At 41.4% G+C, this 13,618-nt stretch overlaps 2 protein-coding genes across 4 annotated transcripts in view; both read right to left on the bottom strand.

The window, feature by feature from the left end:
* The window catches only part of YWHAZ (tyrosine 3-monooxygenase/tryptophan 5-monooxygenase activation protein zeta), a 33,423-nt gene extending 20,194 nt beyond the window's left edge, over nucleotides 1-13,229 (bottom strand). The window contains exons 1-2 of one of the 3 annotated variants that reach the window (XM_043483246.1): nucleotides 13,094-13,229; nucleotides 9,809-10,113 (exon numbers count right to left, since the gene is read on the bottom strand). In XM_043483246.1, coding sequence (XP_043339181.1) covers nucleotides 9,809-10,102 — 294 coding nt within the window. In that variant the 5' untranslated portion in view covers nucleotides 10,103-10,113; nucleotides 13,094-13,229. Of the gene's footprint in view, nucleotides 1-9,808; nucleotides 10,114-12,402; nucleotides 12,520-12,593; nucleotides 12,744-13,093 lie in introns of those variants that run through there. The other 2 variants (XM_043483248.1, XM_043483247.1) reach the window with 2 other exon arrangements.
* LOC122450885 (translation initiation factor IF-2-like) lies at nucleotides 10,802-12,354 on the bottom strand. Its single transcript, XM_043483249.1, has 2 exons — nucleotides 11,662-12,354; nucleotides 10,802-10,821 (listed from the first exon to the last, which is right to left on the bottom strand). The coding sequence occupies exon 1, from the start codon at nucleotides 12,252-12,254 to the stop codon at nucleotides 11,745-11,747; it is 510 nt and encodes a 169-aa protein (XP_043339184.1). The 5' UTR covers nucleotides 12,255-12,354; the 3' UTR covers nucleotides 10,802-10,821; nucleotides 11,662-11,744.
* Nucleotides 13,230-13,618: the final 389 nt, after the last annotated feature.

Here is a 13,618-nt window from a genome sequence, read left to right as displayed (position 1 = left end):
GCTAACATTTTCTTAAATTTAATATCCAATAAACTAAGCCTCAGTGCAGTGACATCAAAGAAGCACAGAAGTGATATCAAAGACGGTAAGCAGTGTATTTGCTATTTAATATCAACACAGAGATGTATTAACTCTACATAAAATACCCTACAGGTAGATGCTATTATTACCATTTCCATTTTGAATATGTGGAAACAAGAGTCAGAGATGAAATACTTGCCCAAGGTCATAAAAAATGAATCAAAGAAAATTCAAACCACTAAAGTCTACGTAGACTGTGCTAGGTTATGCCACCCTTTTAAAGTGAAAGTTTACTTTTTTAGAAATGTTACATAAGATTATTCTTCAAGTCTTATCCCTACAATCCAATTAAGTCTGATGATAATACTCTCTGATCAGGTGGAAACTATCAAAGAGGAAACCGAAAGGAAAGGTCATTATAAGAGCATGATTCTTCTGATGTCATAAACCTCTATCTAAACACAGCAGAAAAATACTCATCAAATTACTGACTTGAGAACTTGCTTGTTCTAAGTATACTACAACTTACCTACATAAATCAAAGTCCTCAACTGTCCATTTCCCAGAATAACATTTTGAAGGTAATGTGTTTTGAGTAGGATTTTTACCAAGTGCCCCTGGGTTAAATGTAGTTCAGGTATGCCTTCGAAATTCTGGGCAACGATTTTTAATGCAAGTTTTAAGAAGCAAAAATAACTATGAGCTGACAATTCATAAGTCTTGAATCAACAAGAGAAAGATCTATCTCAGAAACACATTTATATTTAATCATTTGGATGAGAAACATTCAACTTAACACTGGGTTCCTTGGTAATACTGCTAATTTGAAAGAACTCCTAGATACCCCAACTCGTTTGCAAGACAGAAGTTAACTTCCAGTAAAACATTTCTAACTTCTCTAATGTTGTCCAACTTATTAAGCAATTCAAGTCAGTCAAATCCCTGTACTACAAAAATGGGGCATTCCCGGGACTCCTGGTTTTAAAAGAATGAACATGCATACAAGTCAATCCATTGGACAAAGTCTTAGCTTGACTTACTTAACTCTATAAATTAACATTTGGACTATCTTTATGTTCTTTGTCATCTGTTATAACCATATTTTTATTTGGAGGAGAACAGAAGAAAGCTCACAAATTCTGTTGCAAGAAACTAAGAAAAAGATTATATGCTGAACTCTTTTACTAACTTATTCCAATAAAAACAAACATGAATGTGTCATCAACAGGACCATACTGCTAACAAGTCAGCTATATTCATCCATGCTCTGCTGTCCCCAAGACCCATATTATAGCAAAAGAATGTCAACAGAATAAAATTAGTGAAATCTGCCAAGATATAAAGCTATTTTATACCACACTACTACTTATGTCATATTATATGTTAACAGAAAATGCAAAACTGTCATCAATGACAAATTGCAATTGCATAGCAATTTTTATAGATACAAGTTTTTCATTATTATAGGGAAATGCTCACTAGAGAATAAAATGGAGAACGACCTGTTTGTTGCAAGAAATGTACTTAGTACAATGGTAACTGATAGGAATGTGGTGGCTAAGCATGCCATTTTTCCCAAGCCAAATTCAAACTTGTGCCATCTAAATATTAAGCGTATCATATTCCCGCAGTGTGTTTTACAAATTAAATACAAATGTCAACGGTCCTGTTTTTAAGGGGAATGTAGGAATAGAGCCAATCCTAAACTCAAAAACAACTTAGACATCAAGATTAAAGAAAGTTATTAGATTGGTGCAAAAATAGTTGCAGCTTTGCCTTGTTGTAACTTTGCTTTTGGTATTGGAATACATTCTTAAAGTAAATGTGGTTATGTTATACATTATTTTAATGTGCATTTCCTGCTTTATGTTTTTTTGCTAATGACATTACTTGCTATTTATCTTAGACTGCAGAAATGTTAAGACAAAAAGCAAATTACAGCGATTTTTAAATTCAAGTTCAAAATGGGTGGTAAAGGAGCAGAGACAACCCACAAGGCATCTGGCCCAGAAACTGCTAACAAAGGTACAGTGCATCGGTGGTTCAAGAAACTTTACAGAGGGGAGAGCCTTGAAGATGAGGAGGGTAATGGCCAGCCATTGGTGCTGATCCCGTCACAACTACACAGGAAGTTGCTGAAGAACTCAACATTCACCATTCTACAGTCGTTCGGTATTTGAAGCAAATTGGAAAGGTGAAAAGCTCAGTAAGTGGGTGCCTCATGAGCTGACCGAAAATAAAAAAATCATTGTTTTGAAGCGTTGTCTTCGCTTATTCTAAATGAATCATTTTTCAATCAGATTGTGACGTGCGACAAAAAGTAGCTTTTATGACAACCAATGACTACCAGATCAGTGGCTAGAGCGAGAAAAAGCTTCAAAGCACCTTCCAAAGACAAATTTGCACCAAAAAACATCATGGTCAATGTTTGGTGGTCTGCTACTGGTGTGATCCACTACAGCTCTCTGAATCCCGGCAAAACCATTATATCTGAGAAGTATGCTCAGGAAATCGATGAGATGCATCAAAAACTGCCACGCCTGCAGCGGCACTGATCAATAGAATGGGTATGTCACACACCCAACACTTCAAAAGCTGAACACACTGGGCTATGATATGACTACAACGTTTTGCCTCATCCACCATATTCACCTGAACTCTCACCAACTATCATTTCTTCAAAGCATCTTGACAACTTTTTGCAGGCAAAACATTTCCACACCTAACAGGAGGCAGAAAATGCTTTCTAAGAGTTCATCGAATAATGAAGCATAGATTTTTATGCTACAGGAATAAACAAAAACTTTTCTCTGTTGGCAAAAATGTGTTGATTGTAATGGTTACTATTTTGATTAATAAAGATGTGTTTGAGCCTAGTTATAGTTATTTAAAATTCACTGTCTGAAACCACAATTACTTTTGTACCAACTAATATAAATCAGAGTAAAGAAACCCTCAGGCCATAAAGATGGAAATTGGCAATGGCTTGTTATCAGGGACAAGAAGACGACCAAACAAGAGCCAAAGGCACAGAAGGAAAGCATTGCTTTATAAAAAGATAAGACTAAGAGCTATCTGTATTCAGCACAGAACTGGGAAAAGAACAGTAAAGATAGCAAATCCAAGTGAAGGACCACCACTAGCAATATAAAGTTTATAACTTAGCGTCTTTCCATTAAAAATAGGTCAAGTTTATTCTTACATCACTTTCTTGCCAATATGCTTCTGAGTGGGAGAGTAAGGGATAGAACTACTACTAGTAGAATGGGAGTGGCAAATAATCCTGGGTACTACCCACAGGAAATATATCATACAAATGAGTATCAACATGAATGTAAAGAGTTGAGAACCAATGATGCAGCCAACACAGCAATTAACTTACAATTAGAAAAAGAACTCCAAGTTGAGTCCAAGATGTCAGTTAAGTCTAGAAAATGTGCTAAAATTTAAGAGGTTAGAAAGAATAGGTAGTTTCAAAAGGAGGAGGAACTCCTGCTTGCAGCACACTGAGATTGACAGCAGTAGTTCAGCGCTTAAGAACCTGTCTTCCAATGCAGGGGAAGTTGGTTTGATCCCTAGTCAGGGAACTAAGAGCCCACCTTTCAACAGACAACTAAGCTCCACACTCTAAAGCCCGCACACCACTGCTGGAGAGTCGCCCATACGCCACAATGACATATCCTGCACTCTGCAACCAAGATCCCACACAACTGAAAACCTGAGGCAACCCAGGAAATAAATACTTTAAAAAAAAAAAAGGACAAAAAATCCCTAAAGAGCAGTGTTTATATTCAATGCACAACCATAATAAAAAGGGATGGAAATCAGGATGAAATCACAATAGGGATTATCTCAAAATTTTTTTTTTTAAAAATTCTAAGGCCTATTAGCATTTCAGAGGACTACATTAAGTTTTTCGGAGCTTAGCTGACATCAGAACACCCATAATTTTGATTTCCTCTTGCAATGTAGGCAATGCGGGTTCAATCCCTGTGTTGGGAAGATCCACTTGAGGGGGAAATGGCAACCCACTCCAGTATTCTTGCCTGAGAAATCCAATAAAGGAGCCTGGCAGGCTATACAGTCCATGGGTCGCAAAATAGTTGGACACAACTGAAAGACTAGTCAACAACAAATTATATTCACTGGCGGGGGGGCATGTCTTTCATAGGTTAAAGCCCCAATTCCAAAAAACCCAAAGTTAATACTTAAATGATTATAAGCTATGATGGAGGGCACTGAAAATATACTTCTGATATTAGCGGGATAAAGTTACCTCTGATTTTCTTTATAAAAGCAGAACTATTTTTGCATTTCTTGGAAGAGGTAAAATCTGGCATCATTTCCTCTGGGTAAAGTTTTCACAAGGCCATTAAGTCCCACATTCATTAATTAATAACATAATTGACCCCTTCATGCTCTAACCAGCACACTCTCTCTCTTCCTAATCTCATCTCTTGTGAAATTACTGCAAAACGCTTTTGAATAAACCAACTCTTCCCACCTAATGTTCTGATAGAATGAACCATCACTTAATTTGCTGGATTAACCAAACCTCACTTAACAGACTGGCTTTACACCAGGCCTTTTTCATTCCTAGGCAAACACCAATAATGCCCATGTCATCGTTTTATCTTTGGGCTAAATAACTTCAGATACATTTTTCAGCTACTCCCTGAAACCCCATTTAGTTTCTATCAGCGGTTATACCATTATTGAGTCCTGTATTTGTTCCCCAAGCTACGCATTATACTTGGATATAATTACTAAAATGCTATGCTATTTTTGTTATCAAATTTAAGTATGAAAAGAAGCATTTCTAATGCAATTACACTGAAAGTTTTGAAATGACCATTTTTAAAGGAGACACACACACTTATCACTTGGGTTATTCAAAGATAACCCAACTGAAAGATTAGAAAAATTCTGATTATTTTCTTTTAGCTTCTAAGTTCTTACTCTACCATGTAAGCTCAATTTTATAAAGGTTGCATCTCTTTTCGGGGTGGCTAGTAAGTTATTTTCAAACTGTAGGTCTATGCACATTCAAAGAAAAGGTCTTAGCTCCAAACTAGAAATGGGCAAATGAACATACACATTTGTTTTAACTGAAAATGTTTAGAACAAGTAGGACACATTTGAACTACTTTTCAATTAACCAACTAACTAGGATCTTCTACTGTACTACTACTGAGATGTTACCATAAGTTTTACTCACAAAGCTGGGCATTTAGTTTTTGGCCACATCCTGCAAAACATGTGGGATCTTAGTTCCCCAACAAGGGCGTGAACCTTCACCCCCTGCATTTGAAGGGCCAAGTCTTAACCATTGGACCACCAGAGAAGTCCCCAAATTGGGTGTTTTTAAAAGAAAAACTGAAAAGCAAAATTACTCTTGGTAAACTATAAAGATACTCTAGAGTATCTTTATCTCCCGACCTGTCTAATTCAAATGCCTCTGCTGGGGTCGAATACAATTTCTTCTTCTTTCTTCGACAGGTCAGAAGAGTTGAAGAGTTCAAAGTATACATGTTCCTCCTATACTTTAAGATCTTTCTTAGGTTTTTCTGCTTGAATTTCAATTTTTAATCCTGTAATCTATTCCTTAGTTCACTTTTAACTATCTCCACAGCTCACCTAATCACTAAACTTCTCCAGGTCATCTGTATCTCTTTCTGGAACAGGCAGGAAAGACTTCATTCTTATATTAAGTGTTGCTATGCTGAAAAAGGACAGGTAACCTGTTGCTCTTGACCAAGCTATTAGTCTTCCCCTTCCCACCAAATAGTAAACACGTATCTTTCCACTGTTTCTTTCCTTTACATTTCATACACCTCAGACTTCCCAAATATACAAACTACCTCACCAGGTACAATAGTTAACAGTTATCAAGAAAACTCTTAAAAAGACTGCTGAATTTTATTACCAAGACTGTCCAATGTACTTCTTCCTGGAAGGATTGCTGCTATCTCCTATGTCACATAAGGTCTTTGTACTTTGAAACATACCAAAAGCAGTTATTTGACAAAAACATGTAAATATACAGTCAAGAAAATGAATATAACACTGCACAATTCTTTTGAAAAGCCCTTATTCCAATAAATGAACTGTCTGTGATTTTCAACTTAAAACTCTTATATAGCAGTTTTTAAAGCCCAAGGCACTTGCCAGCTTGCTCCTGCTTAATGGCAGTTCTATGGAGATAAAAACCAGTGCCCAGCAACCACACCTTAAAAATGTAGAGACGCATAATAAAATGGAACTCAGTCAAGTTAACTGAATCACACAACAAATATTGTTGCTAACTGTTACAAATGACAGACTCAGGACTTTACTAATTCATGTCCTAATAAGGAAGCCATTCTTTAACTTATTCCAGTGGCTTTCAATTCTTAAATGAAACCTTTGAAAACTTGCTGGCCGGTATAGGCCCTCTGTCCTTGAAAGATACACAATTTTTAAAGTTTCTTGGACCTTTTAAATTTCATTCTTAGATTCCCAAGTTAGAGAGACCTCTATTAACTTATAGGCAGCTTTAAAGAGAAGCCCCAAACTGAGATAAATGGGGCACTAAGAGCTCTACCTGATTTACTCCACAGCAGTCCTATGGGGTAGGTATTACTCCCATTTAACTGAGCTCAGTTTTCTCTGATGAACAATATCTTCAGGCCATCCAGCCATTTAAAGGGAACACTGGTTACGATTCAAAACCTGCTCTTTTTAGGCTGTTATATTATTGAGTTTGAATTAGGTACAATCTAGTATGCACATGCTCATTTCATTTTACATTTCATCATGTTCAAGATAAAACTACCTAATTTTTGGCTTGTGAGTTTAGGCAGAAGAGGTATCAACCCCTTCCCCCACTAGGACAAGAACATTTGGTCTAAGATCTGCTAGAAAAGGCTGACTGCATTAGTTCACATACTATAATTTCCAATTTAACAACACAAGGAAGAGAAGAACCATAATTTCGCATAAAGAGAAGTTCATGTTGTGAGGAATAAGGTCAGTGAGCCTGTTCTACAGCAATGCCCTAAAACTCTGTACCAAGTACCACGGTCCCTGCTTTCACTGCTTAGTAAATAGTATAAATTAAACAAACACTTGATAAGTACATGTAACCAGAATGGCAGTAACCTAATAAGAGTAAAGAACTCTTCAGAGAAACTTTGAACCATGGAGGTTAGTTCCTACTAATAGGATGACAAAGAATATTTTCTTAGGCAGTATAGAACAACGAAGTCTGGTTCATCAATGATGCTATCAGCCAATAACATTAATTCTGAAAAGCAATTATCTGCTTATTTTTCTCAAATTAGACGTCAAAGAAAAAAAACTAGAGCAATAAAAATTACAACTGGTTACATTTTTATTATATAAGATATTGAGATATAATTAGGCACACGTTCACTAATTATCAAGCAAATCAGGTCAAATCATTTTTTCTCTAGGAGAAATAACAGTTCTGCTATATTTTATTCTTCCATTTTACTTAAAAGGAGGAAAGGAATTTTATGCAAGATGTTTCCTGAGTCAACAGGACCTGTTTGAAGAAAGGTGATCGGGAAAAGAAGCTTGCCTGTAAAGAATCACAGTCTCTGTATATATCCAAGTTTCCCCAAGTTGAAACAGAAAAGGCCTTGGAAAATTAGCCGTACTGCTGACCTAGTTCCACCTTTTCCAAAAGAAGCCAAAAACTCATTTACTTAACAAATAATTTGAGTATCTACTATATATTAGGAAGGATGAGCCATGCAAAGATCACTAATGGAGCTTCACTTCTGAAAAGACTTAAGGTTGGAAGCAAAAGCTTGTTTAGAATTCTCTGAGCCTTTTATATATTAAAGGATTTAAACTTTCATTTATCTATACTTTCAAAGTGGAAATTTCATTTTTACTTTCGAACTGGAAATTTCATTTAGATTTGGTGCAAAACCAGTGTGCAATTCTGAAGGAGAACAACATAGTGATCAGCAACCAGTATCAGACTCTCTTAATAATCATTTCAAAAGGAGAAGCTATTCAGAGATTAATCCAGATATTCTCACCCACTGATCCAATGCAGTATTTTTTTTCCTTGATAAAGAAAGCAAAGGAAAGTAAAGCTAAAATTGCTACAGTCTTTTCCTAGGAAAAGTCTCACAATGACGGGAGCTTTTATACTTTTTGTGTGGAAAACATGCAAATACCTACCTGGAATTGCAAATAAGCTGTTAGTAGAGGATGAATGTTACCATTTCCCCTCTTATTCCTAAAACTGACTTTTGTCTTAAGGAAAATAACAAAACTCTTAATTATTTAATCTATCAGGTATAATAACTGGGGGAAAAACATTAGAGTGAACAAAATTACACACTCAGGTTCTTACCAGTAAACAGAGCAAAGAAGGTGGGGACAAAGTCCAACAGCACTTTTTTTATTATAGGGAAACATATTTCCAAATTTTAAATATTCTTATTACATTAGCAAAGCATAAGATAAACATTTGTCATTTAGTCTCAAGAAAAGCATGGAACTCCCTTCTCATTTTAGAAATGAATGATAGCTATCAATATAAAGATTTCAAGTAAGCAATCAAAAACAAACTACCTACAAGATAGATACCACATGAAAAGACTATAGCCCACATTAAGATAGAAAATGTTATTCTCCTTTAAAAGGACAATCTAAAGTAAATTATCATTTGAAAAAAAATACTCATAATTTAGGAACTGAAGCTATTCCATTAGCGTTAGACTACTGTAAAGGAATCATAATACCATTACAATTTTAACAAAAACTCCAAACCCCCATCAGAAATAATTCTATATAGCTTGTTACAGTAGTTCTTCCATGAACAAGATTCAAATAGTAAGTGCAGCTGGATTTTCAGAGGAAGTGGGATTCAGCCTCTCTCTATATACCGGAGCCCTGTCAGAGACCCATGTGTATCTAAGAGTACCCATCTGCAATGTAAGAGTAATCATTTAGTTAAACCCACTTTAAATATTATTCCACGAACTCCCAGTTCATTAAAAAATGAAAGTGCTAGAGTACACAGGCTGTTCTATGCTAAAAGGTTGCACTGTTCGCCAACTTGTCCTTTTATTTCAACTTTTCTGACACAGAAAGTCACCATTTGTATGAAAATTTTCAAATTAACCAAAATGTAATGTTCAAGTCTTTTAAGCTATTTAGAGAAGCAGTGCTTCAACGGAGTAGACACTGAATACTTAAAATACTTCTTGACTGAACCTGGAAAATCAAGCTTTGAGTTTTTCATTATCTTTTAATGTGGTTGTCAATGTTCAAAGTTGACTTCCAATACTTAAATGCAGAAAGGCAAAAACAACTGTCAAGCCAGTTTTCTGCACGGCTGACTCATTACATTAACATTTCAGTGGCTAACCCAGGGAAGGCTACTAGGTCTACAATTTCTACTACATCTTACATAAAGCAAGATAGTAAAATTTCTGCATCTATATACTTTTAAGAAAATCAGCTCTAGAACTACTACAAATATTCTAACCACAACTGAAATGATAATTCAATTCCTTTATCTTTTCAATTAGAACAAAATATACTATCTGAGCTGACTGATAATCATCAAAATTCATTTTATACAAATCTAACCACAATTGTTCTAACATTTTAGTAATGACACCCTGAAAGACTTGGAAATTTAGAACACCCTATTTTTAAAAGGAAAAGAGAAAGCAAAGAAATAAAAAGTTGAGAGTAATGGAACTGATAATCATTACAGAAACCCTGTATTACAATGACACTAGACTGAGCGGTTTCTCACCAGTACATCATTGCAGATATCTCTTAGCTCGGTCTCTATTTTCTCTCTGTATTCTCGAGCCATCTGCTGTTTTTTCTCAGCACCTTCTGTCTTTTGCTCAATACTGGAGACGACCCTCCAAGATGACCTACGGGCTCCTACAACATTTTTATAAGCAACTGAGAGAAGATTCCTCTCCTCATTGGATAATTCAGCTCCTTGCTCAGTTACAGACTTCATGCAGGCTGCCATGTCATCATATCGCTCAGCCTGCTCAGCCAGTTTGGCCTTCTGTACCAGCTCGTTTTTATCCATGACTGGATGTTCTGCAGGGGGAAAAAAGCAGCATTTAGATATTTTTTCCAGTAAAACAAACAGACTAAAAATCATACCCTTTGTAAACATGTTAACACTTCAAACCTAATCACCGATGGAAGATTCTCTACATGTGGAATTCAATGAAACTTCACAAAAGGGTGCTCAGAATAAGTGGAAAAAAAAAAAAATAGCATACTCAGCGTGCACAGTGTACACTTAAAAGCCATTAAAATCGGTTTAGCAAAATCTAAAATTACATTATCTCATCTTTGTTCACAAGATCCTTAATTTCACATAAAATTGAAGCACACTTGACCAAAAAGGCTGCCTTAAAAACCAACCCTTATCTTACTTGGTCAAAATCTCAACTCTGGTTTCAAATATCACTGGGTAATCCAAAATTAAGCAGTTTTTCTTTAGTGAAAATAACACCTATGAAGAATACTACCATACTTTCAGAATCATGACTCCTGTCAGTTTAATGTAATTCATATCCATTACTGTTAATATCTGCTCTTGTCAAGTGTTTAAATTTTAGCTGAAAACACTCCCACCCCAAGTCCACTGATCTTCGCAAGAGCTGATCATAGCATGCAAATTTCCTGGGAGAAATGACCACATTGCTTATTTTAATGTTGTGAATGTAAAACCACCACCAAGGACCAGTAACTAACCCTAAGGCTTCATTCATCTGTACCTTGTTATACGCACATGGGCTTAAAAAAAAAAAAAAAAATCCATGAGTCTTGGAACTTCAATTCTTACTATCTATGAGCACTAAGATAGATACTAAATGCTTCCCAGTGTGATCAATGTTTCTGATGTCACTGTTCTGTTTAAATGCAGACTTACTGCCTCGTTTCTAGTAGTCAAAAATTAATTGAATACATTATCACTCAAGCTGCCCTTATCAAGCCTTCCCAATTCTTTCTCATTTTAAATTTCTGGACTTTTCAATTTCCCCCGTTATGCTATTCCTTAAGACATCCTTCAGAAAGATCCTAAGGCAGCACAGAAAGATATTAGCCCCTACAGTGGTCCCAAAGGGTACATGACTTACGATGAAAACAGGAATCACTGTCACTCACTATGGGAACTGACTCCCTTTCTTTACCTTCCCAGGGAAATCCCACAAAACATTCTTTTTAAAAAACCAAATCGGAACCAATCCTTTGTATTTAAACAACTAGCTAGCTAGCTTAAATAGGAAGTATACTGTTTTCAATGTCAAACCCCAAATCTATTATCGCATAACCTCCCCACCCCTTTCTTGCAATTACCAATTCTCCCCCCCTAAAAATTAAAAAAGGCTCTCCGGCTAATGCTACTTCAAAAGAAAATTATCTACAACCAGTACAAAGGTTCCTCTCCCAAACCCCTCGGTAACGAGGGGAAGTGGACTAGGTTTCTCAAAGAATAAGCAGCGCTCCCAGGACTCGCCGCACCCATTTAACCCTTCACCGGCGGAAGACTTCGAGGTGGGTGAAACGACAACGGGCCGTCTGTGACTTTAAAGGGCAAACCCTTCCGTCCGCGCCAGCCGCAACCCCCCCTACTTGGCTCCGCCCAGGCTGGTGCCTCCGCGCGAGTCCCCGCTTCTCCCTCTTTGTCATGGCGGATCTGTGTCAAGGAGCCCAACCTACTGCCTAGTGTTAATTCCCCCACCGGGGCCGGGGCGGGGGAGGCGCGGGGAAGAGACGCGCGCCCCCGCCTGCGCTGGGAATCGGGAGCCGCCCGCTCGCCTCTGGGGCACGGACGCCGGGGCCGCCCGCCCGCAGAAGCGGAACCACGAGCGACCGGCCGCGGACACACCCCACTCTCCAGTCGGGCGTCCGTCCTCCACCGGCCGCCGCTGGTGCTCCTTTAGTCTCCGGGGGCCCGACAGCTGCAACCGGTGGGGGAGGGGGCGAGCCACACCCAGGCGAGCCCGGCCGCCGCCGGCTGTTACGCGCGGGCTCACCCGCGCCGCCGAGCGGGGTCCCGGTCGACACACACCCACGCAGGGACCTTCAGGTCTACCAGGCCCCCCCACCCCCGGGAGGACGAGCGAGTCCTGTGGTCCCCCGTCTTTCCCACCCTCAACGCTATCCCCTACCTGGGCTCCGAACACCGCCCCCCCCCCCACGCGGAGACAGAAAGCCAGCCTCATTCCCCCCCCCCCACCGCGCCGGGAATATTCAAGTACTCCCCGCCCCCCCACCACCACCCCCGCGGAACCCGGGAAATTCGGCTCGAGGTCTCGGGCGAGCCCCACCCCGGGACCGGCTCGACAGAAGCACGGCCTCGCCCCGCTCTACCTGGCGGGCGCTTCCGGACCGCCTTAGCTCGCAGCCCCGTGGCCAGGGCCGACACTCCCGCCGCCGCCGCCGCCCAGGTTGGGGAGGAGGGCTGCGTGCCGCCGCAGCGCCCGGCGCGGAGGCTGCGCCGCCGAGAGGGCGGGAGAGGCGGGGGGAGGGGACGGGGGGCGGCGGGGAGGGGGCGGCCTCACCTGCGCCACTGCAATGCCCGCGACCGCCGAGTCATTCTCTCTCGGGCGGAAGCGAGCAGCGGGGCGGCGCGGAGGAGGGGGCTGCCGGGGGGGTGGGTGGGGGCCGCGAAAAAGGAACGGATCGCGGCCGGCGCTGCCTCGGTCACCCTCGGGAGGCCTGCGACCGGGCGGGTCCCTGGGGGAAACCTGGCGTGCGGGCGCCCTACCCACCACCCCCCATCCCCGGGGACCGGGTCAGACCGGGCGCCCCTCCGGCCCGAAGCGTCGATGCGGAAGCAAGTAGCTGGAGGCGGCCGCGAGCCGCCCGCCAGAACCCAGCGGAAGAGAAGCCGCCGCCCGTCTCCGCCTGAGGAGACTCCGCCTCAGCCCAGGGCCGCTCCCAACCGCGGGCGAGCAGGGCTTGAGGGGATGCGGAGCGGGGACTACTCCCGCGCTTTCGAATGCTTGGCCTGGGACAGGAAGGAGCGGGGCGAGGCGGCGGCGGCGGCTGGGTCCCTTACCTGTGTCCGGAGTAGGTGGCGACGGACGGACGGGGATCAGCAGTCTCTGGGCGGCAACGGCGAGGCTGAGACTCTGTCCCTGGATCTCGCAGCTCACAGGCTACAGCCGCTCCGCAGACACGGGGTTTCCTCCAATCACCAGCCCCGGCAGCAGGGGCACCACACGCACGATGACGTCAAACGCTGCTATGGCAACCGTTGATTGGTGCCCACAGCTCTGGGGGCCCAGAGCAACCGCCGCTCCCCAGCTCGCGGCCGCCCTGCCCGCCCGCGCTAGAGGGCGAGCGGAGGAGCGCGCGCGTCCCCTCGGCTCCCAACTCTCCTCCCCAGCTCTCTCGGCTTCCAACTTCTCTACTCCTGTCCTGAGGGTGCCCGAACAGAAAGCTCTTTTTTTCTTCCTCTGGTCACCAGTATCCCCACCGTTTCCCTCGGATCCCCCGCAACTCTTCTCCGGCTCGCTCCCCCAAAATCAGCCGGGAGGCAATTTTTCCCCACCCCCACCTTAGGGTTCGTGCGACCCTTCTG

Source organism: Cervus canadensis, chromosome 12 (assembly GCF_019320065.1).
Source record: "Cervus canadensis isolate Bull #8, Minnesota chromosome 12, ASM1932006v1, whole genome shotgun sequence".
NCBI classification, from domain to species: Eukaryota; Metazoa; Chordata; class Mammalia; order Artiodactyla; family Cervidae; genus Cervus; species Cervus canadensis.
Note: the sequence above shows the minus strand (reverse complement) of the source record. Positions and strands in the feature narration are given on the sequence as shown.